General features: G+C 42.7%; 1 protein-coding gene across 5 annotated transcripts in view; it reads right to left on the bottom strand.

The window, feature by feature from the left end:
* Positions 1 to 11,825: 11,825 nt before the first annotated feature.
* The window catches only part of IDO2 (indoleamine 2,3-dioxygenase 2), a 65,145-nt gene continuing 53,568 nt past the window's right edge, over positions 11,826 to 23,402 (bottom strand). For all 5 annotated transcript variants that reach the window (XM_043454584.1, XM_043454586.1, XM_043454585.1 and 2 more), the window contains 2 exons: positions 14,429 to 14,577; positions 11,826 to 12,577 (listed from right to left, as the gene is read on the bottom strand). In XM_043454584.1, the coding sequence (XP_043310519.1) occupies positions 12,222 to 12,577; positions 14,429 to 14,577 (505 nt within the window). In that variant the 3' untranslated portion in view covers positions 11,826 to 12,221. The remainder of the gene's footprint in view (positions 12,578 to 14,428; positions 14,578 to 23,402) is intronic.

Raw genomic sequence — 23,402 nt, 5'->3', positions numbered from 1 at the left:
TACTCCGCTCCCATCAGCCTCTGCTCCCTGCATTTGCCTCTCCCCTGCTTGAAATTTCACTAATAATGCTTAATAACTATACTTAAGGATTTAATCCTATTATACTTCAAATGCCTTAGGCAGGTTAATACTTCCATCCTTTATCAATCTCTTATACAATGGACTGAGTTTTGAGTTCCTTTTGGAGGAAAAGTTTTGAGAACCATGAAAGGCACTGAGAAAATTAGACTATTTAAGGAAGGTACAATAAAAATTTGTTTTGTTGCCTACCTCAAAATGCATACATGGTCTTCTTCTTTTTTTTTTTTTTAACAGAACCCTACTTTTTGCTAGGGGTTTCCCTGGTGGCTCAGAGGGTAAAGCATCTGCCTGCAATGTGGGAGACCTGGGTTCAATTCCTGGGTTGGGAAGATCCCCTGGAGAAGGAAATGGCAAGCCAGTCCAGTACCCTTGCTGGGAAAATCTCATGGATGGAGAAGCCTGGTAGGCTACAGTCCACGGGGTCACAAAGAGTCAGACACGACTGAGCGACTTCACTTTCACTTTCACTTACATGGCAATTCTGCCTCCATTGTAGCTAGGAAGGCTATGTAATTAAGATATAGTAAGTAGAAATTAGAAGATATGAAGAAAACTGTTTGTAAACCTTCTAAAATAAAAACAAGATTGTCTGTATTTCCCCTTATCTTCCCATCACCTGGAAGGCAGATATAAAGGCTGGAGCTCCAGCAGCCATATTAAGTCATGAGGTAGAAGAAACTTACTGAGATGTCAGGGCTGAGAGAGAGAACAACTTGAGTCATTGATGACTGATGGGAACCACCTTTCTATTCCCAGACATTTTAAAATATGAGAGAGAAACAAGCATCTTTCTTTGGCATTTTCTTTTTTTTATTATATAAAGTGCAACATTCTCCTGATAGAAGAGATGGCACCAAGATGGGGTGGAAAGCACAGAAAGCGGAGATCAGAAGTGTGGGAGCTAAACCTTCCCCACTTTACAGCTTAACCAATCCTGTCAAGCAGCAGGATAATACAGCTTTCTTCCAGAGAGTTACCCTGCTTCCCAATGCACTTATGAGTCTTTAGTGAGTCTTTAGTTCCAGTTTTTGTCTGAAATCTATAGTATCTCCATTTCTTTCAAAGAGTATTATAAAGTTTCACAGCAACAATGATATGATTTTAGTTATATATTTTAAAACTTGTCACTTTATAGTGTTTAGAATCTAGAATTGGAGAAGTTTTTCTTTTCTTTCTTTCTTTTTTTTTTTTTTTTTGTGAACAAGGTAGTAATCAAGCAAAGTCAGAAAAATATTTCTCTAAGAAGATGACCATGTAATACCATAGAAATTTCTCAGTTTTCCCCATGGCCTTCCTCTGGGGTTCTTAGAGCATAAATTCCCTTCTAGGTGAAGCCTGAGAGGACAGAAATGAGCCGAACTCTTCTTGACTCTATGCCTTAGGTTTAGGAATGCGTGACTGAAATTTCATACACTACTATGTGTAAAAAAGATAACTAATGAAAATCTAATCTACAGCACAGGGGACTCTGCTGTAGAAGATATGTCTTCTTCTGTGGTGACCTATATGGGGAGGAAACCCCAAAGAGAGGGCAAAGATAGATAGATAGGTAGATACACACACACACACATATTCACTTTGCTGTATAGCAGAACCTAACACAACATTGTAAAGCAACTATACTTCAATAAAAAATAAAAATAAAAAAAAAAAAATTTCCTTCCACACTGTTCAATTGTGTTTCTACCAGTCTCTGGAAATGACCGATAGCAACAATCACAGCAGTAAATAGTTGCATAGTGTTTGATCTTTGTAGTTACTGGTCTAAATGATGTATATGTTTTTACATTAGCTCATGTAATCATCATACCCTGTAAGGTGAGTATCATTATCACACTGAAAATGACCCACAGAAATGTCACAAGTGTATTGACTAGAAGAACTGGGATTTGTACCCAGACCAGTGACATAGAAGGGAGGGTGCTATGAGTAGATTTCTGCGGGCTTCTTGCTCTGTGTTGAGAGCACTAATCCCGAATGTGTGTAATACGTGGCTACAGGGCATTTTTGCAATGTAGAGTCTACATTTATTGTTTTCATTCGTTTCATATCAGGGGTTTTTTATTCTCTGTTTTAATTTCTGTATTGGAAATTAACAGACTAGGGAGATGATAAATAAGGGTGCTTTATGTTTGTTTTCTTTTCGGGCTTGTTTTGTATTTTAGAAGAAGGTTGAAAGTGGTGATGTTGAGCAGATGGTCACATTGCCTGTTCTTTCTCATGCCCCCGTTCACCAGAACGCTCCCCTTCCAATTTTGAATATGACTTGAGCAGTTGCCCTGGTAGGACATCTTTATGCGGACCATCTATTTGTAAGTATGGACTCCACCACTAACCTCTTCCCATGGTAGGAATTCCATAGGAGTCACTCACCGGTCAGGATGCAGTAGCTCTGAGTGGAGGTGCAGGGGGCCATGAGGACAGAACTATTTATCAGTGATGACATCTGTCTTTTCTTCCAGGTGAAGCCCCAGCTAATGTCTTTCTAAGCCCAAGGCAGTGTTTGTCCTTTCCTGTTTGTAGTATTTACATGCTCTTTCTTTTCGATCTCAAGTTCTGTTACCAATCTTCCTTTCACATTTGGCCAGCATTTAAGCATCCCTGACAGTAAAGATTCCCAGATAACACTGGTCATTGAGGCAGGAGGAAGAATTCCTCTTCAACTTTTTAAAACAACAGGGATCAGTGTTTTTCTTTTTAATAATGAAAGCTCTGAAGAAGAGGAATACAAGTTATCCACAGCTCTACCACCCAAAATATCCTTATTAACATTTACAAATAAAACAGAATTTGCTTTTGCACACGGACAGATCTATCAGGATGGATTACTGTGATTCTGTCTGGAGGAAGAGTGATAACCTCTTCCTGGGTGATAACCTCCCAACATTCCTCAGTCCTACCACAAAGAAAGAGACAATTCTATTTCTTTTACTCACCAAAATACTTTTATTAATACTGTGTCATTTATGTAGAAAAATTCGACATTTCTCCCAAGGAAGCAATCAGTAATTCCCCAGCAGTCCAGTGGTTAGGGCTCTGTACTTTCACTGATGAGGCCCCCATGTTCAATCCTTGGTAAAAGAACTAAGATCCTGTAAGCCAAGTGGTGCAACCAAATAAAATTAAATTAAATTTAAAAAAATGAGCAGGAATCACACCACTAGAGAGACAATTCTGGAAAACAGAAAAATCATTTGACCTGGGAGATGATTGGGAAGCTACATCTTGCTTCAGTTCAGTTCAGTTCAGTTCAGTCGCTCAGTGGTGTCCGACTCTTTGCGACCCCATGAATCGCAGCACACCAGGCCTCCCTGTCCATCACAAACTCCCGGAGTTTACTCAAACACATGTCCATCGAGTCAGTGATGCCATCCAGCCATTTCATCCTCTGTCGTCCCCTTCTCCTCCTGCCCCCAAACCCTCCCAGCATGAGGGTCTTTTCCAATGAGTCAACTCTTCGCATGAGGTAGCCAAAGGATTGGAGTTTCAGCTTCAGCATCAGTCCTTCCAATGAACACCCAGGACTTATCTCCTTCAGGATGGACTGGTTGGATCTCCTTGCAGTCCAAAGGACTCTAAAGAGTCTTCTCCAACATCACAGTTCAAAAGCATCAATTCTTCGGCCCTCAGCTTTCTTCACAGTCCAACTCTCACATCCATACATGACCACTGGAAAAACCATAGCCTTGACCAGACAGACCTTTGTAGGCAAAGTAATGTCTCTGCTTTTTAATATGCTGTCTAGGTTGGTCATAACTTTCCTTCCAAGGAGTAAAGCGTCTTTTAACCTCATGGCTGCGGTCACCATCTGCAGTGATTTTGCTTAGGCGGGAGCTATCTTGCAGGTCACTGTTGCCCTCTAGTGGTGACAGAGCAGACTTGCAAGCTAAGGTAAAACATGAAAAAGAAGTGTTCTGCAATACAACTTTTCTTTTTATGATGTGCTATTTAATGTTTTGTGTATAATGAAAACTCATGAATCTGCTCAAATTATGACCCCTCCTCTCCAGAAAAAAGGTATGTCTTCTTATGCAAGTTCTGCAAATAATTTTAGGAGATTCACTGAGACCCGGTCACTCAATCATGAACTCTAAGTTATAGCCTCATGATATTCTTGACTGGGAGAGTGAAAAAAACAAAAAGATTACAGGTGAAGAGGTAAAGAAAACAAAACAGCAAAAACAGCAAAAACAAAAACAAAAACAAAACAACTTCAGGTCTGAAGCAATCCCTACCCCCTGATTCTGCCAGGACCTTTCCTTGTAAATGGACATCCAATTGCCATGTCTACACATATTTAAAAGTGATAAATCAAGATAACAAATTATTAAATATAAAGGTGTTCCATCATCCCACATAGGAAAAAAAAAAAAAAAAAACTTTTGTAATAACCTGGAAGCCCATCTTCAGGTTAAAATTCCCAGACCCCTGAGAATCTTGTATGAAAGTGGAGGCCTGGAAACAGAGGGACTCAGGCATAGCTCTCAGTTTCCAGGTCTGCTCTGTTGCACACCTCCGGGGACCATGCCCTCCTGCTCACAACACCCCAGTCTCCTGGCAGAGCACCGGCAGCGTTCCGGCTCTGCAACAACAAGCCCCTGCTCCCCGCATACTTGCTGTGGGCCCAGGGAATAAACAGCGCTGGCTCCAGGAGCGACTCCAGGAGAGAGGGCTGTGTAGGTTTCAGAAGCCATCTTGGGACCATTTATGCAAGGATTCCAGGCTCCGAGTACCCAGAGAAAGATCTAGAAGGTGGTGGTGGTGAAGGTGGTGTGGGCTCTTGGGGGGTTAGTTAGGGTGACCCCACTGGGTTGCTGCATTCTGTCCTGCTCTCAGCAAAGGACAAGTTCCATGTCCTGGGAAACCCTTCATTAGGACATAAAAGATCTCACTTTTCAATCTTGTGTTCATAGATGACTAGAAAAGTGCAAAACCCTCGTGACAGACCCCCAAACAGGAGCTGAAAGTAACAGCGTTTTCAATGTCAAATGGATGTGAAACAGGATTTCCCGAGTGGTCCACTTGTTAAGACTCTGCCTTTCAAAGCAAGAGGTGTGGGTGGGATCCCTGAATGCGGTACTAAGATTACATACACCTTGGAGGTGTGGACACCCTTTTTTAAAAAAATAGATCTAATGTAGATTACCTCTCTTCTATAGTCATGGCCACTAGTCGCCGATGTTGGCAACTGTGGTTTGTGGTTCACAGGAACGGGTCCCCCACTGATGCTCACCCCAAGGACTGCCTTTTACTCCCAAGTTCACAATCTCTCCAACTTTACCTGTGGGTTGACTATGGTGCTTTCTTTGTATGGAGATGGTGAGAGTTCGATTTTTCACCTTGTGACTATTGCAATCATGTTAACCGACCCCTTTTGAAAAGTTCAGATAATTAGATTGAAGACAAGTACACAGTATTGGTTTACTTAGTCCTGTTCTTAACCACTACTAATGCCAGGGTTAACTAGTCAATTGTTTTATTGAAATAATAGCATTTGTGTAACAGAAAAGTAAAGCCAAATATAAAACTATAATTTCAAGTAGAGATTTATGTTTTAATATTTCAGTGATAAATTAATAACACTATGTGGATAATTATTATTTATTTTCATTATTAGTTTTTATCACTGTTGTTATCTTGTCTGATGAAACACCATAAATCAAACACCATAAATCATGGCAAGGAATGGAATCTAGCTTTCTGAATGACTGCCAATGGGCTGGAAGTTAGTTTGAATTTGGCCCCATGGGAAACAAAAATAATAGAGAGCCAGGCAGAAAAATGTACCCTCCTCTCTCTAGTACATGGAGAGAGGGCTGTGCAGGTTTCAGAGGCCATCTGGGGACCATTTATGCAAGAATTCTGGGCTCCAACTACCCAGAGCACGATCTAGAAGGTGGCTGTCGGGTATATGGTGGTGGGTTCTTGGGGTGCAACTAGGATGACCCAAATGGGTTGCCCATTTGATTCTCTAGATATTTGGTTACCCTGAAGGCCAAACATGATTATTCCAGTTCTCATTTCTTGTGAGGCGGGAGGTGGCCTGTGAAGGGTCAAAGTGAAGTCTCATGTTATACTGAAAATGCTTCCCCAAAAGACGGCAGCCCAATCTCTGACTGATACCTTTAGGAAGAAAAAAAAAAAAAATTAGTTATAGACAATGAAAGGAAAATACATAATTGAGTTTGGTTTGGAATCTATACACAGCTATAGAACCATGTGAACCAACAGATTTGTGAGTTTACAAAGGAAATGACCTTGCAACAAAACAAAATCATTTATTTTTGACGATGCTCGTATTCAAGAACTCAGTTTTTTAATGTTGCTGGCAAACAGATGCTAAACTGCAAAAATTAACTAGCAAAGGCATTTCAGAAAGCGATGATATCCAACTTCTTTATTAAGTTTACTGTTAAGTGAACAAAGAAAGAGAATAACATTTCTTCCATTAGCAAAGCAAAGAGAACATCTGTGCGCAAGGAAATGAAACACACAATTTGGTGGGTGCAATCCAGTGTCATGGAAGGAATAATTGGTTTGTAGGTACAGAAAGTTTTCTGTCCCAAATCTTAAATTGGATAAGATCTCATAGGTTTTAAGCATGCTTTTGTTGTGGTGGTTTAGTTTCATTTTGACTTTAACCCTGGTTTGTAAACTACAGAAAGTGAAATACGACTAATAGTGAGGAAAGGGGAACTCCGTCTCTGAGCTCCTGTGTGGTTGATGTCGTGTAAACTGAGAGGTCTTTGTGTCCAGGTTTGACCTGAAGGAGGCTTGGGGATCAGGATGGTGTGAGGCTTGCAAGCCTACAGGGAGAGCATGACACGTTAGTTCTGCAATCTCCAGGTTTTTCCTTTGCACTTTTTGTTTGTCTTCTTTTAAAATCATCCAAGTTTTTAAGTCCTCCCCAACTTTTAAGGCACTGTTGCAGCTCTTTCTTCTGTAGAAGGTGAAGAAAACTAAGTCTTGCCCCGGATAAATGCATCATTTTGAGTAAAACAGTGACTAATCCATCAAGCTCCAATTGTGCTTAGTCGCTCAGTCCTGGCCAACTCTTCATGACCCCGTGGACCATATAGCCAACCAGGCTCCTCTGTCCATGGGGATTCTCTAGGCAAGAATACCAGAGTGGGTAGCCTTTCCTTTCTCCAGGGGATCTTCCCAACCCAGGGATCAAACCCAGGCCTCCCGCATAGCAGGTGGTTTCTTAACCATCTGGGCCAGCAGGGAAGCCCTAAGGCCTTGTCTAAATAAAGACACTCATTTTTCAAAAATAAAAATAAAACTGTCAAGACAAAAATAAATAAATAACCAACTTTAAAAAATTTTTTTTCTGGGAGATAAAACTTCCTGTAGTCTGAAAGCCTGAATCTTTAAAATTCTTGGAAAAATTACTAAACTCATCCTAGCTGGATAAGAGCAGAGAATAGGAAGGACTCCATGCTGTCACCAACAGGGGTGGGTGGTTGGGGGGCCCCCAAGGAGAAGGTGAATCTACAGGGTTTCGGACCTTAACACCTTGTTCCACCTTCTCAGAAGGAAGAGGAACTTCTTCCTTGGTAAAGAAACCAGTGTAGGAAGGAAGACTTGTCCTACATTCTCGGCCTCAGAGCCGAGAGGGTTTGATTGCCATTAAGAGAGACAGTGGTTCCTTTGCACATGGATCCCCAGCATAATGAGCTTTCAGATGTGAACGAGGTCAGCTTTTTCTGGGTGGGGCTCCTTGATTTTCCTGGTGCTGTCTGCTCACTCCACTACTGCATGCTTTCCCTGCCTCTCTTAGACGATGGCTCAACCTTGTGCCATTTTTTTGCCTCCTCTCCATCATTACAAAGGAAAATTCTTCTGCTATTACAGAGCATGGGGAGAGTGTGTGTTAGACTTCACAATTTCTCAAGGAAGTCTGGGATGACTAATTTAATTGATCCCCTTGGCCAGATGCCCAGATATTTGGTCAAACACTATTTTATGGATGTTGCTGTGAGGGCGTTGGGGATGAAATTAACATTTAAGTCTGTGGACTTTGAGTAAAACAGATTGCCCCACCCTAGATGAGGGTGGGCATGTGCTAAGTTGCCTCTTTGTGACCCCATGCACTGTAACCCACTAGGTTCCTCTGTCCATGGGATTCTCCAGGCAAGAATACTGGAGTGAGTTGCCATGCCCTCCTCCAGGGGATCTTCCCAACCCAGGGACTGAACCTGTGTCTTTTACATCTCCTGCATTGGCAGGCGGGTTCTTTGCCACTAGTGCCACCTAGGAAGCCCCACCTAGGTGGGTGGGTCTCATCTAATCAGGTGAAGGTCTTAATAGACCTTTTGGTTCATCCTCCCCTGAGAAGGAAAGAATTCTCCAGCAGACTGCTTTCAGACTTGAACCACAGCATTGGTTCTCCCTGGGTCTTCCTCTTGGGATAGGTATGGATGTAGATGTAGGTATAGACATAAGTATAGATACATACAGATACAGAGTTTCTGAGCCTACATGTCAAGCCTATACTTCTACTTTTTATTCAAGCTTGTGCTAACTTCCTCATACCATCATCATCACCACATCATTTCAACCATACAGTAAGTCATTTTCCCCCACTGATGTGTACACCCTTTATCTCTAGAATTCTTGGGGGGAAATGTGTTTTTTTTTAATTATTATTATTATGGAAGCTTTGTTTTCCCTACTCTGCCATAAAGCTGAAAATGGAACTCACTTGGCCCTAGAAATCAAAGCTTGGACATGAATTAGGAGTTGGTTCCTTGGCAAAGAAACTCTGGTTTGCACTGATTTCATCCTTTTATAATGAAAACAAACAAAACATTCTGAAAGCTTCGAGAGGCCACACTTTGCTCACTTCCCTTCCAGCTTTCTTCAGTCTACCTGGTTTTCTAGTTATTCAACATTTACTGAAAACCTGCTCAGAGTCAATCCTTGTGGTCTCTTTGTGTGGGCTTGGATCTGTTGAAAGGATTCCAGGGAAGACGATTCTTTGTGAATCTGGTCGCTCTCAGTGGAAAAACATTTTTTCATTGATATAAGCCTAAATTTAAAACCTAGACTGAACTGGCATTCTTTTTTAAGTTCTCAAAGCCCTTCATAACTCCCAACTCAGGCCTACTTATTTCAAGAAAATTCCAGGTTCTGTCTCACTTTGCTTGCCTGTTTTGAGGCCATGTACCTGTTTTCTTTACCAAGTGCAGGATAGAGACAGGTCCAACTTTCCTTCTAGTTCTCAGGAAGCCATAGACACTGCTCCCCCTAGTTCAAGGTCACATAATAAAATACCATAACCACCAGTTTTTCACTCACTCTCTAGTTTAGCTCCCCTCAAGTGAGTGAACTATGGCTCTGAAAGATTGAATAATTCGCCTGTCATGAAATGTGACAAAACTGGAATATGGACCCAGGTTTTTTCCTCTCTTTAAATCCACACTTTGGTCACTTTCTACTTCCTAGGATCCCCAAATGATAAATGATAAATAGTCATTTTTTATTGCCAAGCAGGCTCCATGAATCCAAGAAGCTGGAGGAATACAGTGTTCTCTCTTGTACTGGTGTCTGTACGATGCTCTCAACCTCACCCCACAACCAAACTTTCATTAATGTTTCCTCCATGACAAGAACTATAACGTTTGTGACTTATAACCACCCTGAGACCAATCTTGATTATGAAAGGTCATCTTGACTATAAGAAACAGAAATTGAGACTATTTACAACAGCTAGGATATGGAAGCAACTTAGATGTCCATCAGCAGATGAGTGGATAAGGAAGTTGTGGTGCTTATACACAATGGACTATATTACTCAGCTGTAAAAAGGAACACATTTGAGTCAGTTCTAATGAGGTGGATGAACCTAGAGCCTATTATACAGAATGAAGTAAGTGAGAAAGACAAATACCGTACACTAATGCTTATATATGAAACCTAGAAAGATGGTACCAATGGTCCTATACGCAGGGCAGCAAAGGAGACAGACTTAAAGGACAGACTTTTGGACTCCATGGGAGAAGGAGAGGGTGGGATGATTTGAGAGAAAAGCATTGAAACATATAATTACCATATGTAAAATAGATCGCCAGTGGGAGTTTGATGTATGATGCACGGAACCCAAAGCCAGTGCTCTGTGACAACCTAGAGGGATGGGGTGGGGAGAGGGTTGGAGGGGACTTCAGGATGAGGGGAACACATGCATGCCTATGGCTGATTCATGCTGATGTATGGGTATGGCAAAAAGCCATCATAATTTTGGAAAGCAAGTATCCTCCAATTAAAATAAATAAATTTTTTTTTAAGGAAAGAAAGTGCATTAAAAAAAAAAACAGGAAGCTGAGAATAAAGGATATTCTGAATTTGGTCAATGTATCTATATTCATCCATAGCTATATGTATAACAAAATCACATTGTTGTACACCTGAAACTAACACAATATTGCAAATCAACTCTACATTAATTAAGCAAAATAAATTTTCAAAATGGAGAAGTCAGAATTCAAAGTCAGAATTCAAACGTATCTTAAATGTTATGTTCTTTTTGAACAAGAATGACAGCAATGATGGGCGATGTTTTGAATCACCAGCTATGGTGTTTCTACTTGATCCGCCTCCTTGGACCTGGTGTACAAGCGGTCTGGGTTTATTGATACCAAGTTAGAGCAGTTAGGAGAGCAAATCAAAGAGAAATAAATATATCCAAGCACATTTCTTAAGTTTTACAATTGACTTGTCAAACACAAGGATGGTACATGGATAGAAAAGGCTTTATGAGTGATGAGAGCCTCTGCCTTCTGAGCTTAGACTCTGACCTAAACTGTAGACAGAGAGGACACCATCAGAGTTTTTCTTGGTCCACTCAGACCACGTGCTCTTGGCTGCATCATCCACACCTTCCCTTTTTATTTTTTATTTTTGGCAAGACCAAGTCCTCAGAGGATGTAGGGCCTTCCTGGCACCCCAAAAATTGTACTGGTTTCTTATCAAGGGTCTTGGGCATTGAGGAGAGTCCAGAAAGATCAATTCATCCATTTTACAAATACAGACTTTCAGCATAAGAAGAAAGAATCATTCTTCTAAAAATAAAGAAGGAAACTGAAATAGAAATTACGAACTTCTGAACTGTGTGGCTATGCCTTATCTGTTCCCGTAACATTAAGTACCCGTTTCCACGCTGGTGATTTCAGAGTCTTGTCCTCCACTTCCTCTTCCCTCTTCACCTCCCCTGGAGTGTTTCCAACTTTCTGCCCCCAAGTTCCACACATGCAGGGGGAGAGTGGTAGCCTGGGGCCTGGAAAAGCCTTTCTGCAACCACCAAAGCCAGACTTCCCTGGTAGCTCAGCTGGTAAAGAATCTGCCTGCAATGCAGGAGACCCTGGCTTGATTCCTGGGTTGGGAAGATCCCCTGGAGAAGGGAATGGCTACCCACTGCAGTATTAATGGGCTTTCCTGGTGGCTCAGATGGTAAAGAATCTGCTCATAATGTGAGAGACCTGGGTTCGATCCCTGGGTTGGGAAGATCCCCTGCAGGAGGGCATGGCAGCCTACTCCAGTATTCTTGCCTGGAGAATCCCATGGCCAGAGGAGCCTGGTGGGCTGCAGTCTGTGGCCTTGCAAAGAGTCGGACACGACTGAGCGACTAAGCGCAGCGCAGCACAGCCCCTAAGCCAGGACTCGGTAGGAACTTAATAAGCTGGTGAGTACATGAATGGAGGCAGGCAAGTTTTGATTTTGTTTTTTGAGAAATCAGCAAGGTGATCCATGCATAAGCAATTTTATTTGATTAGTGAAATGTAGATTGGGTTTCTATAGTTGGACAAACAGAATAGGAGTATACTTGCTCCCGGTTAGGGCGAGGGGTGGTGGTTGGTTCTAAAGGGGTAATCCAGAGCTGTTTGCTATAAAACAGTAACTAGAGAGGGAAAGATAAGTTTCAGGCCATGAAAACTCTCTTCTGAGAACAGGTCTCAGTAAAGGAGAAGGCAGTGTTCTGGGGAGCAAGGACATGAACAACGGCACTGAGGTTCCTTTCAGACTATTCCAGACAGAGCCTTGGCCCCATTCTCCAGGCCCGCCCGCTGTGCCGCCAGAGGAGGCCAAGGGGAGACCTCCCGCCATTGCTGGGTTGGCGTTTCCGGGGAGAGGGCGCTCGCTTAGCCGCTCGGGTGGAGCCGTGCCTCCAGCGTCTTATCCCTGACGCTCTTCAGGAAGCTCACGACGGCCGTCCCCCCGGTGCCCCTCGCCTCGAGGGCCCGAGGGGGCCTCGGGAGGTGGCTCGTCCTCCGGGCCTTTGCTTTGGATGCGGCCGTGATGAGGTACTTGGTCACCAGGGCCAGGTGGTGGGTGCGCAGCGCTGCCAGGCTCTCCACACACTGGTTATAGGCCGTCAGAAGCTGGCCGTTCCCAGAGGAGAGGACGTGGGCCCTCACGGAAGGAGCCACGCGAATTTCTTCTACGAAGGCCCTGTGCGAAGGAGGCATGTAATCCCTCATCCTGTGCAGAAACTCAGCTGAAAGAAAGATGGCGGGACAAGGCTGTAACTCCCCGTGGAAAGACGAGCAAACCTGTCTGTCTGTTAAGACATTATGGCGCCCTGATCCTCACTACTCATCCTAACAGTATCCAGTCCATTTGGCCGGCTCTTTTGCTTACAGACATCACATCCTCCAAAGCTTTTTCTCTTTTTTATTTTTTTAAAAAAATATTTTGGCTCCCTCACTCAGCATGTGAGAACTTAGTTCCCTGACCAGAGACTGAAGCTCCACCCGCCCTATAGGAAGCACAGGGTCTTAATCACTGGACCACCAGGGAATTCCCAAAGCCTCCAAATGTTGATTGGAAATGAGGAAGGGAAAAGAAGCAAGCCCCATTTCAGATAACTAACCTGGAACCAGCTCTACCAGCCAATGTATAAATAGTTATCATCTCTGAAATGTGGGCAAAATATCTCACTAGTCACATGAGGTGTATCCACAAAGGTAAGGCACAGACCCTTAAACGGAGGAGCTATTTATTCCGCTAAATTTTGTTTCTCAAGTGCTTTATTTTAGAGGGAGTGCTAAGGAAGAGGACAGTGATAAAAGTTTCTGAGGGCAAGAAGATAAAGAATGAATAATTGTTTTAGTAATAGCCTCAAAGTCAAACTGCTGAAAAATCGGGTCAATAGATATTTATGGGAAATATAGATAGAAGAGAGATCATTTATAGGAAATTCATTATGGTATTAATATTAATCATGGTACATGATTAACATCACCAAATCAGAAGCCCATGGAATATTACTCAGTCATGAAAAAGAAACAATATTAGATCATTTGCAGAGATGTGGATGGGCTCTGAGTCTGTCACACAGAGTGAAATAAGTCAGAATGAGAAAAACAATATATATTAACACATATATATGGAATCTAGAAAAATGGTACAGACAAGCCTGTTTTCAGGGCAGGAGGGGAGACACAGACATGTGGACACATTGGGAGGGTAGGACTGACATATGTAGATTACTGGGTACAAAATAGATAGCTAATGGGAACCTGCTTTAGCACAGGGGGCTCAACTCGGTGCTCTGTGATGACCTAGAGGTGGGATGGGGCAGGGGATGGGGAAGTCCAAGAGGAAGTGGATATATGTGTGTATATGCCTGAATTACTTCATTGTACAGCTGAAACTAACATGACATCGTAAAGCAATTGTACTCCCCCCCGCAAAAAAAAAGAAACCCATGAAAATTGATCATAGTTCTAGAGAATTGCCTTTTGTGGGTGAGACTAGATTCTATGACCAAATTCTAGTTGGTTTTATCTTTTTCCTGTTTCTTAATCCAGTTTAGAAACTTCATGCTAGGAAATGTCTTTTTGCAGCTGTTGAGCATTTGGCTTGATGATGGCAGGTAAGGAAAGGCACCTTTTCAAGCTTGCAAGATGGCAGAACCCTGTCCTGGTCTAAAGGGATGTGGGTTGAGGCTGCACTGTTTTTATGGGAAGAGGCTTCAGTGGAGGAACCCATTTCTGTCAGCAGCTACATCCTGACTTGGCAGCTAGTGTCTGATCCTCAGTCTCCAGAACACTCCCCCACTCTAGAAAAAGCAATCTACTGCCTAAGGATCCAAATAAAGTGACAGGAGACTATGGGAAATTCAGCAATGTTTTAAAGTTTGGAAGTAAAACCCAACATTCCGCTGAGCTCTGATACCAACTGGCTTGATAAAATCACAGATGGTAGGCACACAGTCTCCTGGTTAATCAGGAGGAGTATAGACTTTCTGACTTATAGTTGGACTTATCAGTTGGTAAAAACAGCTCCGCTCTTCCTCTCTGATAAGGAAAAAAAAAACAAGAAAAAAGAAAAATGTCTGATTTACCACTCTGCTTGCTGTGACGGACGCCCAAGAACTCATCAAAGGCATGCAGTATCGTGCTCTGAGCAGCGCTTCCACCAGAGTAACTCAGGGGCTCTTTGGAGACACCTTCGTATACCAAGCCCACAGGCAGTGCTGGGTTATCCTTCCATCTAGGTAAGAACAAAGTCAGACGGAAGTGCATACTAGGATTTAAGGGTGTCTTTTCTGATCAGGATATAGATCAAGCATGAAAGAAAACACACGTTCCTCTCCTATCTTTTCTCTCCTCTTCTGTCACCCCTGATTCCATGTCCTCATCTTTTTGTCTGAGTCTCCCTCATTCTGAGTCCCCCAGCCATTTTACTCATTTCACTCTCTGATATTTTAGAGGGTCTTGAACGCTCTCGGGGTGTATGTGGGTAATTCCACAATGAGACAGAATCAGCAACCCCAAGAATACACCGTGTGTGTGTGTGTGTGTGTGTGTGTGTGTGTGTGTGTGGTTAGTCACTCAGGCATGTCCAACTCTGCAACTCCATGGTCTGTAGCCTGCCGGGCTCCTTTTTCCATGGAATTCTCCAGGGGAGAATATAGTTTGTATATCACATTCACCTACATTTTCTGATTTATTCTTCCTGGAGTAGATCCAGGCAGGCATTTTAAAACCCATTTAATAGAGAAACAGTCTCAAGAGGCTGTCTCCAGGACTACCATTCTTAGTGAAGCAACTAGAACTTGACCCCTAGATTTGTAATTCTCTAGTTTCACTTCCCAAGACCCCACCCACCCACATGTTAATTTCTTTTGCTGACAACAAAATATTCTCCTCTTATTGCTGGGAACCCTGTTGTTGATGCTTTAAATAGCAGATAGCAGACTTACGTTGATGTCTCCCGTCCTTCCGGTAATTCTAAAGATCATTTTGCTCAAGAGAAGGGAAACACACACATCATGCACATACAGAAACCTCAGACAGATGGCCTCAGCTGGCATCCATGACCTTTTTCAAATACCTCCTTGAGTAGGAAATGCTCTTATTTTCTTTGGGGGCCGTTTTGCATTGGCTGTTCTGCGGTTTTGCTGGATGAATATCACAGTGGCCTTTGCAGTTGGAGAAATCTCACCACACAAGGAGATGACACACAGACAGAAGAGCCGGGTGTGAACGGGAGGAGCCCAGGGAGGCTCTGAGTCTAAGATCAAAACCTGCTGTGGCTCTTAGGAGAGAGGACTCTGTCTTAGGCAGATGTGGAATTGAATCTCAGCTTTGATATTTAGTAACTCTGAGCCTTGGCTGAGTTAATTCACTTTCCAAAGCCTCAGTTTCTTCATCGGAATAATATTAGCATCAATCTTATGGGGGTTGTTGGGAGAACTAATTAAAATAATACCTGCTCGGTGTCTGAAAAATATCGTGTTCAATAAATATTAGGCATTTTATCATACTATTCACACTGAATTGTAAGCTCAGCTCCCCCCTTTCATTTTTTGGTGACTTTATACAAGCCCTTCTTAGTCTCAGTTCTCCTGACCTGTGCATACAAGCTCAGTCACTCAGTGCTGGACTCTTTGCGACCCTATGGATTGTAGCCTACCCAGCTCCTCAGTCCATGGGATTTTCCAGGCAAGAATACTGGAGTGGGTTGCCATTTCCTCCTCCAGAGGATCTTCCTGATACAGGGATGGAACCCACATCTCCTGCGTCTCCTGCCTTGGCAGGTGGATTCTTTACCACTAAGCCACCTGTGAAGTTCCTCCTGACTTGTACCTAGTACCTAGAGCTGCTGAAAGCATCAAGTGCATTCCAGAAAGGTCTGATGACTCATCAGAGTTCAGGACACTGGTCCAATAAAACTTCTAAACAACATTTTATGGGGCAGAAATGTTGAAGACCAGACTGCTATTGTGTGATAAGTGGACCAAACATTGGCAGTATGGGTTTGGATTGTTCTCTGTAATCCTGCTGATGGTCTCGTTTGGTCATTCTGGGCTCCTTCCCTAGCTCCCTCCCTTAATGACCACTTCTAAGTGCTGGACACTCTCAGGACTTAGTCCTTGCATCTCTCACTACTCTCACTCCCTCATCATCTCATCTCACCTCGTGGATTTCAAAGCCAGCTCTACTGGGACTATTGACAAATGTGCACCTGGACCTCAGTCTCTTCCTTATATTCCAGATACGTGTATTCAACTGCCTACTAGACATCTCCATAGGAAGGGCTTCACCCCAAACTGACCTTTCCATTCCCCCTTCCTTTTGCCAGGTTGGCTCCTCCCATGTCTCTACCCTCGGAGAAAAGCCAATGGCAGCTCCATTCTTTCCATGGGTCCAGCCACAAACCTAGAGTCCTCGCTGATGGACCTCTTTCTCTTCCATTCTATGTGCAATCCAAGAGCAGGTCCTGTCAACCTTACCTTCAATCCATATCTATTCAGAACTGACCATTTCTCAGTGTCTCTACTGCTCCCATCCAAGCCCAGGCCACCACCCTATCTTGCAGTCAGAGCTTCCTAAGTGCTTTCCTGGGTCCATTCTAGTCCCCCACTCAGAAGATAAGAGTGATGACCCAAAACTTAAGACAGCTTATGCCACTCTTCTCAGAACTTGTCCGTGCTGTTCATCACACTCAGAAAGGAAATCAAGGAACCTCTACACGGTCTGCCCCCCACCCCCACATCACTTGTATTCCTTATTCTCCCCTCCTTTCCTCCTTGAGAGCACTTCTGGGCTCAGGGCAGCTTTTCCTTCAAAAGTCTTCCCATGCCTGGGTCACTGTGATGTTGCTCCTTTTGCATGGAGCAGGTATCTGAGTAGCTTACTCCTCACTTCCTTCGCGTATCTTCTTAAACACGCTTTAGGAACATGGCATTCACAGACCACAATAAATAAATAAGAACTTCGGCCACCACTCATAACATTCCGTAATGCTCTTATCCTACTTTAAATTTTTCTATAGCTTTTATTGTTGTAACACATAGAGTATGATACTTGCCTTCCTTATATTTATTTATTCATTAATTTATATTAATAAAATGTTTATTTTATTCATTAAATATAAATTTATTTATAATTATAATAAATTATAATTTGTTAATTAATTATTCATATATTAATAAATATGTGCTATGATTAACATGTAAGCTCCACAGGAATGAACTGGTTGTTTGTTTTACTGCTTCATTCCCAGCACCTATTAATAGAACTGTGCCTCGCATTGACTTAGCCCTCACTAAGTATTTGATCAATGAAGGGATGAAAAGATAACTTTATATAATTAAGCATTAAATATCTAGAATATGTAAAATGTTATTCACTCAGTCGTGTTTGACTCTTTGTGATCCCATGGACTATACAGCCCAGCCCACCAGGTTCCTCTGTCCATGGGATTCTCCAGGCAAGAATACTGGAGTGGGTTGCCATTCCCTTCTCCAGGGGATCTTCCTGACACAGGGATTGAACCTGGGTCTCCTGCACTGCAGGCAGATTCTTTATCTTATGAACCACCAGGGAAGCCCCAGAATATGTAAATCCAAGTGTACTTCTTGAAAGGATCTGGCCAGCTTAACAGAAAATAATAGAGAAAAGAAAAACAGTGTGAAAGTTAAAAATAAAAAGAAGGCATCTATTTTCAAAACCCCATATTCCCCATCTATGATGAGATTAATCTGAGGAAGAAAAATTGGGTTCCTCTCAATAGCCCAAGAATTGCTCCCATGCATTCTTAGGCCCAAATTGTTCTTTGTGAAGTAAAGGAATTATTTTCCTTTCAAGTCTCTATAGGCAAGTTTGTTTTTAGCCTTTTTTGTAGCATATTTCTAGTAAACCTCAGAAAGGGGGATGTTTAAACAGAAAAAGGAAAAAAGAAATGCGATGCCATTTTTTTTCCCAAGGGGACTGATAACGTCCCTGAGAAATTTAAAGTGAATGAGAAATAAAGGGAACTGTTTCATTTACAGATGGAATCTCTCAAAACTCGTAAGTAAAAAAAATTTTTAAGTCAACAGAAATAATAAACCATGCATAGGACAAATCAAGAACACAGGGACAGATTTAGATTTTTCAAGACAAGTCTACTGGGAACGTTCAACAATCCAGATGTTTTTGGCCACCAACATGTTTAGGTATGGCTACTGGCCACTTGGTTTATTTAGCTATGTGGGAAATAATTTTGAGGTTCACAAACAGAAAGCAGGTATTTATGTAGATCAGAGATAAAGTATATCAGCGGCCCAGAAACTTATTTTAATGAAAATGAAGTTACCCTCTGGTGTCCATTTAATCATGACACAGGAAGTCCCCAACATAGGAACCTTCCAGTTACAAACTTTCAAAGATGCTACAGCTTGCCCTCTGTTTCCTATTTGCTGATGACCCTTCAGCTCTACCATCCCCTACTTCCTCTCTTTCCCCCAGTCAGTAACTCTTCTTACCTGTTCACTGGATGCCAGCCCCTGGATGCCAACTGTACTACTGTATTTTTCAAGGTAGTGTACTGTAAGATTAAAAGTGTTTTTTTTTTTTTTAAATTTGTGTGTGTATGTGTTTGTTATGTATTATCTGTGTGAAAAGTATTATAAACCTAGTCAGTACAGTACCATATATTGGATGGTGTTAATTGGGTACCTAGGTAAACTTTGTTGGACTTAGGAAAAAAATGGACTCTCAGAATGGACTCATTCATATGTAAGGGACTTACTGGAGATGGAATTCTAAAAACATTGCCCCAAGATTCCCATTCTAACTCCAAGAACTGTTAATATTATAAGACAGCATGCCTGTGGATATGATACATGGCAAGCGAAAGGAATCTTGAAGGTGTAATTAAGGTCACTAATTAATAACCTTAATATAGGCTGTTATCCTGTATTACCTAGAGAAAATTAATCACACAAGACCTTAAAAGCAGGGAGTTTTCTCTGGCTGGTGGCAGAAGGAGACCTCTAAGAGGTCTGAATTATAAGAAGAGTCAGGAGTGCCATTGCTGAATAGCAGGGGCCTTTTGCCACTTCTGAAAGAGATGGGCATACCAGACCACCTGACCCACCTCTTGAGAAACCTGTATGCAGGTCAAGAAGCAACAGTTAGAACTGGACATGGACCAATAGACTGGTTCCAAATAGAAAAACGAGTACGTCAAGGCTGTATATTGTCACCCTGCTTATTTAACTTATATGCAGAGTACATCATGAGAAATGCTGGGCTGGAGGAAGCACAGGCTGGAATCAAGATTGCCAGGAGAAATATCAATAACCTCAGATATGCAGATGACACCACCCTTATGGCAGAAAGTGAAGAGGAAGTAAAAAGTCTCTTGATGAAAGTGAAAGAGGAGAGTGAAAAAGTTGACTTAAAGCTCAACATTCAGAAAACTAAGATCATGACATCTGGTCCCATCACTTCATGGGAAATGGATGGGGAAACAGTGGAAAGAGTGTCAGACTTTATTTTTCTGGGCTCCAAAATCACTGCAGATGGTGATTGCAGCCATGAAATTAAAAGACGCTTACTCCTTGGAAGGAAAGTTATGATCAACCTAGACAGCATATTAAAAAACAGAGACATACTTTGCCAACAAAGGTCCGTCTAGTCAAGGCTATGGTTTTTCCAGTAGTCATGTATGGATGTGAGGGTTGGACTGTGAAGAAAGCTGAGCACCGAAGAATTGATGCTTTTGAAGTGTGGTGTTGGAGAAGACTCTTGAGAGTCCCTTGGACTGCAAAGAGATCCAACCAATCCATCCTAAAGGAGATCAGTCCTGAGTGTTCATTGGAAGGACTGATGCTGAAGCTGAAACTTCAATCCTTTGGCCACCTCATGCGAAGAGTTGACTCACTGGAAAAGACCCTGATGCTGGGAGGGATTAGGGGCAGGAGGACAGAGGATGAGATGGCTGGATGGCATCACCAACTCGATGGACATGAGTTTGAGTAAGCTCCGGGAGTTGGCGATGGACAGGGAGGCCTGGCGTACTGCGATTCATGGGATTGCAAAGAGTTGGACACGTCTGAGTGGCTGAACTGAACTGAACTTTGCCACTTCCCAGGAGGCACAGTGGTAAAGAATCCGCCTGTCAATACAGGAGATGTAGGAGATGAGGGTTCAATCCCTGGGTTGGGAAGATTCCCCTGAAGAAGGAAATGGCAATCCACTCCAGTGTTCTTGCCTGGAAAATTCAGTGGACAGAAGAGCCCAGTGGGATACAGTCCATGGGGTTGCAAAGAGTCGGACACAACTGAGTGACTCAGTAGGCACAAAAACACACGTGTGTGAAAGGGACTCTGGAGGCTTCTAGAAGCTGAGAGCAGAGTCTGCCAGGAGAGAAAGAGACCTTAGTTCCCAAACCACCATGAGCTGATTCTGCTGAACACTTGAATGAGTTTGGAAGGGAATCTTCCCCAGGTTCTTAGGATCAGGGCTCAAGCCCAGCAGACCCTCTGATTTTTGAGGTCCCAAGCAGAGAAGCAAGCCAAGCCTACCTGGCCTTGTGACCCATTGGAAGGTGAGATCATAAGAGAGCCTTGCTCAGTTGTGATAATTTGTTAGGGAATGGTGGAGACTAACAAAAACTCAAAGGGAAAAGTGAAGCACAAAGAGATTTTCCAGAATTAGATCTTCCTAAATCCCAGGCTATTTCAAAAAAAAATTTTTTTTATGGCCCTTTCTTCTCCCTTCTAATCCTACCAACACTCCTCTACATGTTTTGATTAATATTTGTTGCTAGAATCTATTCTACAATCAGATCTTTGTCTTAACCTTTGTGTGTGTGTACTTGGTCACTCAGTCATGTCCAACTCTTTGCAACTTCATAGAATTAACCTACCAGGCTTCTCTGCTTATAGGATTTTCCAGGCAAGAATACTGGAGTGGGTTGCCATTTCCTACTCCAGGAGATCTTCCTGATCCAGAGATCAAACCTGAGTCTCTTCCTACATTGGCAGGAGACTTCTTAACCACAAGTGCCACCCAGGAAGCCTCCCTGATAATGCTACATGCTAAAGATGGAGAGCAAGAAGAGTCTTCAGCTGTTAACCAAGAGATTGGTGGTTTGAGCCCACCCAGGGCCGACTGCCCCTGTGACCTCTTTAAGACGTAGTTGAGAGGGTAACAGGCAGGAAGGCCAGGGGTCTCCAAATGGAAGAAATAGGCTGCAAGTGTCAGACATTTTTATCTCTTTTAAGCAGCAGGAGGAAACAAACTAGCAATATTTTTTTCCTTCTCTATACAAATTTAAAAGGAGGTTTCTCTTAAAATACTGTGTTGCCATAATGACACCTGGTTTCACCTGAAGCTAACTACTCTCAAACCTTGAGTTAACCAATACATTTTTCTTATGGAACTGTTTGTCTTAAGCTATGTTACTGTGCTATGCATTTACCCCAGACTCTGTCTTCAAGTCGGTTCTGCCTAATGACTCAGAACCTACTTGACAAACCAGTACATTATACTCAGATATTGTTCCCCTAATCTATGTAAACAAAACTATTTGTATGGTTATCTGCCTTTCTACAAGATTCAAGTCAATCATTTTATGGCCTGGGATGAATCGTCTGGTGCCAAGATTAGCCCAAAATGCATCTTATGGATGAGGGGCCTGGTGCCATTCTGAGTTTTAAGACATTGCTTTCTTTTCATTAACAGACTGCTAGTGACTATATAACATACAGCTCAAGACTAGTAGAGGGGTACTCTTTCGGCCCCCTTCTGATGTCTATGTCAGAAGCTTTCTCTATCTCCTTTATACTTTAATGCAACTTTATTACACAAAAGCTCTGAGTGATCCAGCCTTGTCTCTGGCCCTGGATTGAATTTGTCTCCTCCAGAGGCCAAGAATCCTGGCGTCTTATCATTCAGCAACAACCTTTCATAGTTTAAGGGTTTGCAGTGGCTCAGATGGTAAAGAATCTCACTGCAATATGGGAGACCTGGGTTTGATCCCTGGGTTGGGATGATCCCCTGGAGAAGGAAATGGCAACCTGCTCCAGTATTCTGGCCTGGAGAATCCCATGGACAGTGGAGCCTGGCTACAATCCATGGGGTCACAAAGAGTTAGACACGACTGAGCAGCTAACACTTTCACAGGATGGATAATCCCTTTGTGGGGGTTTCAGGAGTGAAGGGTACACAGGAAATGTCTAAATTCTGAGATACACTCTCAATTCCATTCCTTTGCTCTTCCCCTGTCCTTCTCTTTCCCCCATAATCCAGGTATCCATTACTCTCAAGTTATTCTCTGGAAAAGCTGCTCCCACTCTCTGTCCCTACAGTGAGGGGTCCACACCCAGGCTGGCCTTCCCTGAAACTGTCTCACACCACACACTCACGTGATCTAGAGAAAATACTTAATGCACATGGTGACTCCATGCACTAAAGCTATTGATGAATCAGTACATCTACTGATGTTGGTATTAGGTATGACTCTTGCTACATCCAGACACAGCTTAACATACTTTCTACCAACAGTGCTTCAAGCACCTTCTAGTTATCAAGATGGTCTCTCAGTTTAGTTCAGTTCAGTTGCTCAGTCATGTCTGACTCTTTGGGACCCCATGAATCGCAGCACACCAGGTCTCCCTGTCCATCACCAACTCCTGGAGTTTACTCAAACTCATGCCCATCGAGTCAGTGATGCCATCCAGCCAACTCATCCTCTATCATCCCCTTCTCCTCCTACCCCCAATCCCCCCCAGCATCAGGGTCTTTTCCAATGAGTCACCTCTTTGCCTGAGGTGGCCAAAGTATTGGAGTTTCAGATTCAGCATCAGTCCTTCCAATGAATACCTAGGACTGATCTCCTTTAGGATGGACTGGTTGCTAGGTGATGACTATTTCACGTTCACCTCTTTCGTCCACTGTTCCCCCCTTTCACTCTTCATCCTTGAAACAAAATCTTCATTCCTCTCAGTTGATGTGAATAGGAAGCCATCTCATTAAAATATGTCAAATTATGGCTGATATAAGTAAGAAATGTATCTCATCTTGAAGAATACCAGGAAT

This window comes from Cervus canadensis, chromosome 31 (genome assembly GCF_019320065.1).
Source record: "Cervus canadensis isolate Bull #8, Minnesota chromosome 31, ASM1932006v1, whole genome shotgun sequence".
NCBI classification, from domain to species: Eukaryota; Metazoa; Chordata; class Mammalia; order Artiodactyla; family Cervidae; genus Cervus; species Cervus canadensis.
This window is presented reverse-complemented; position numbering and strand designations above follow the sequence as displayed.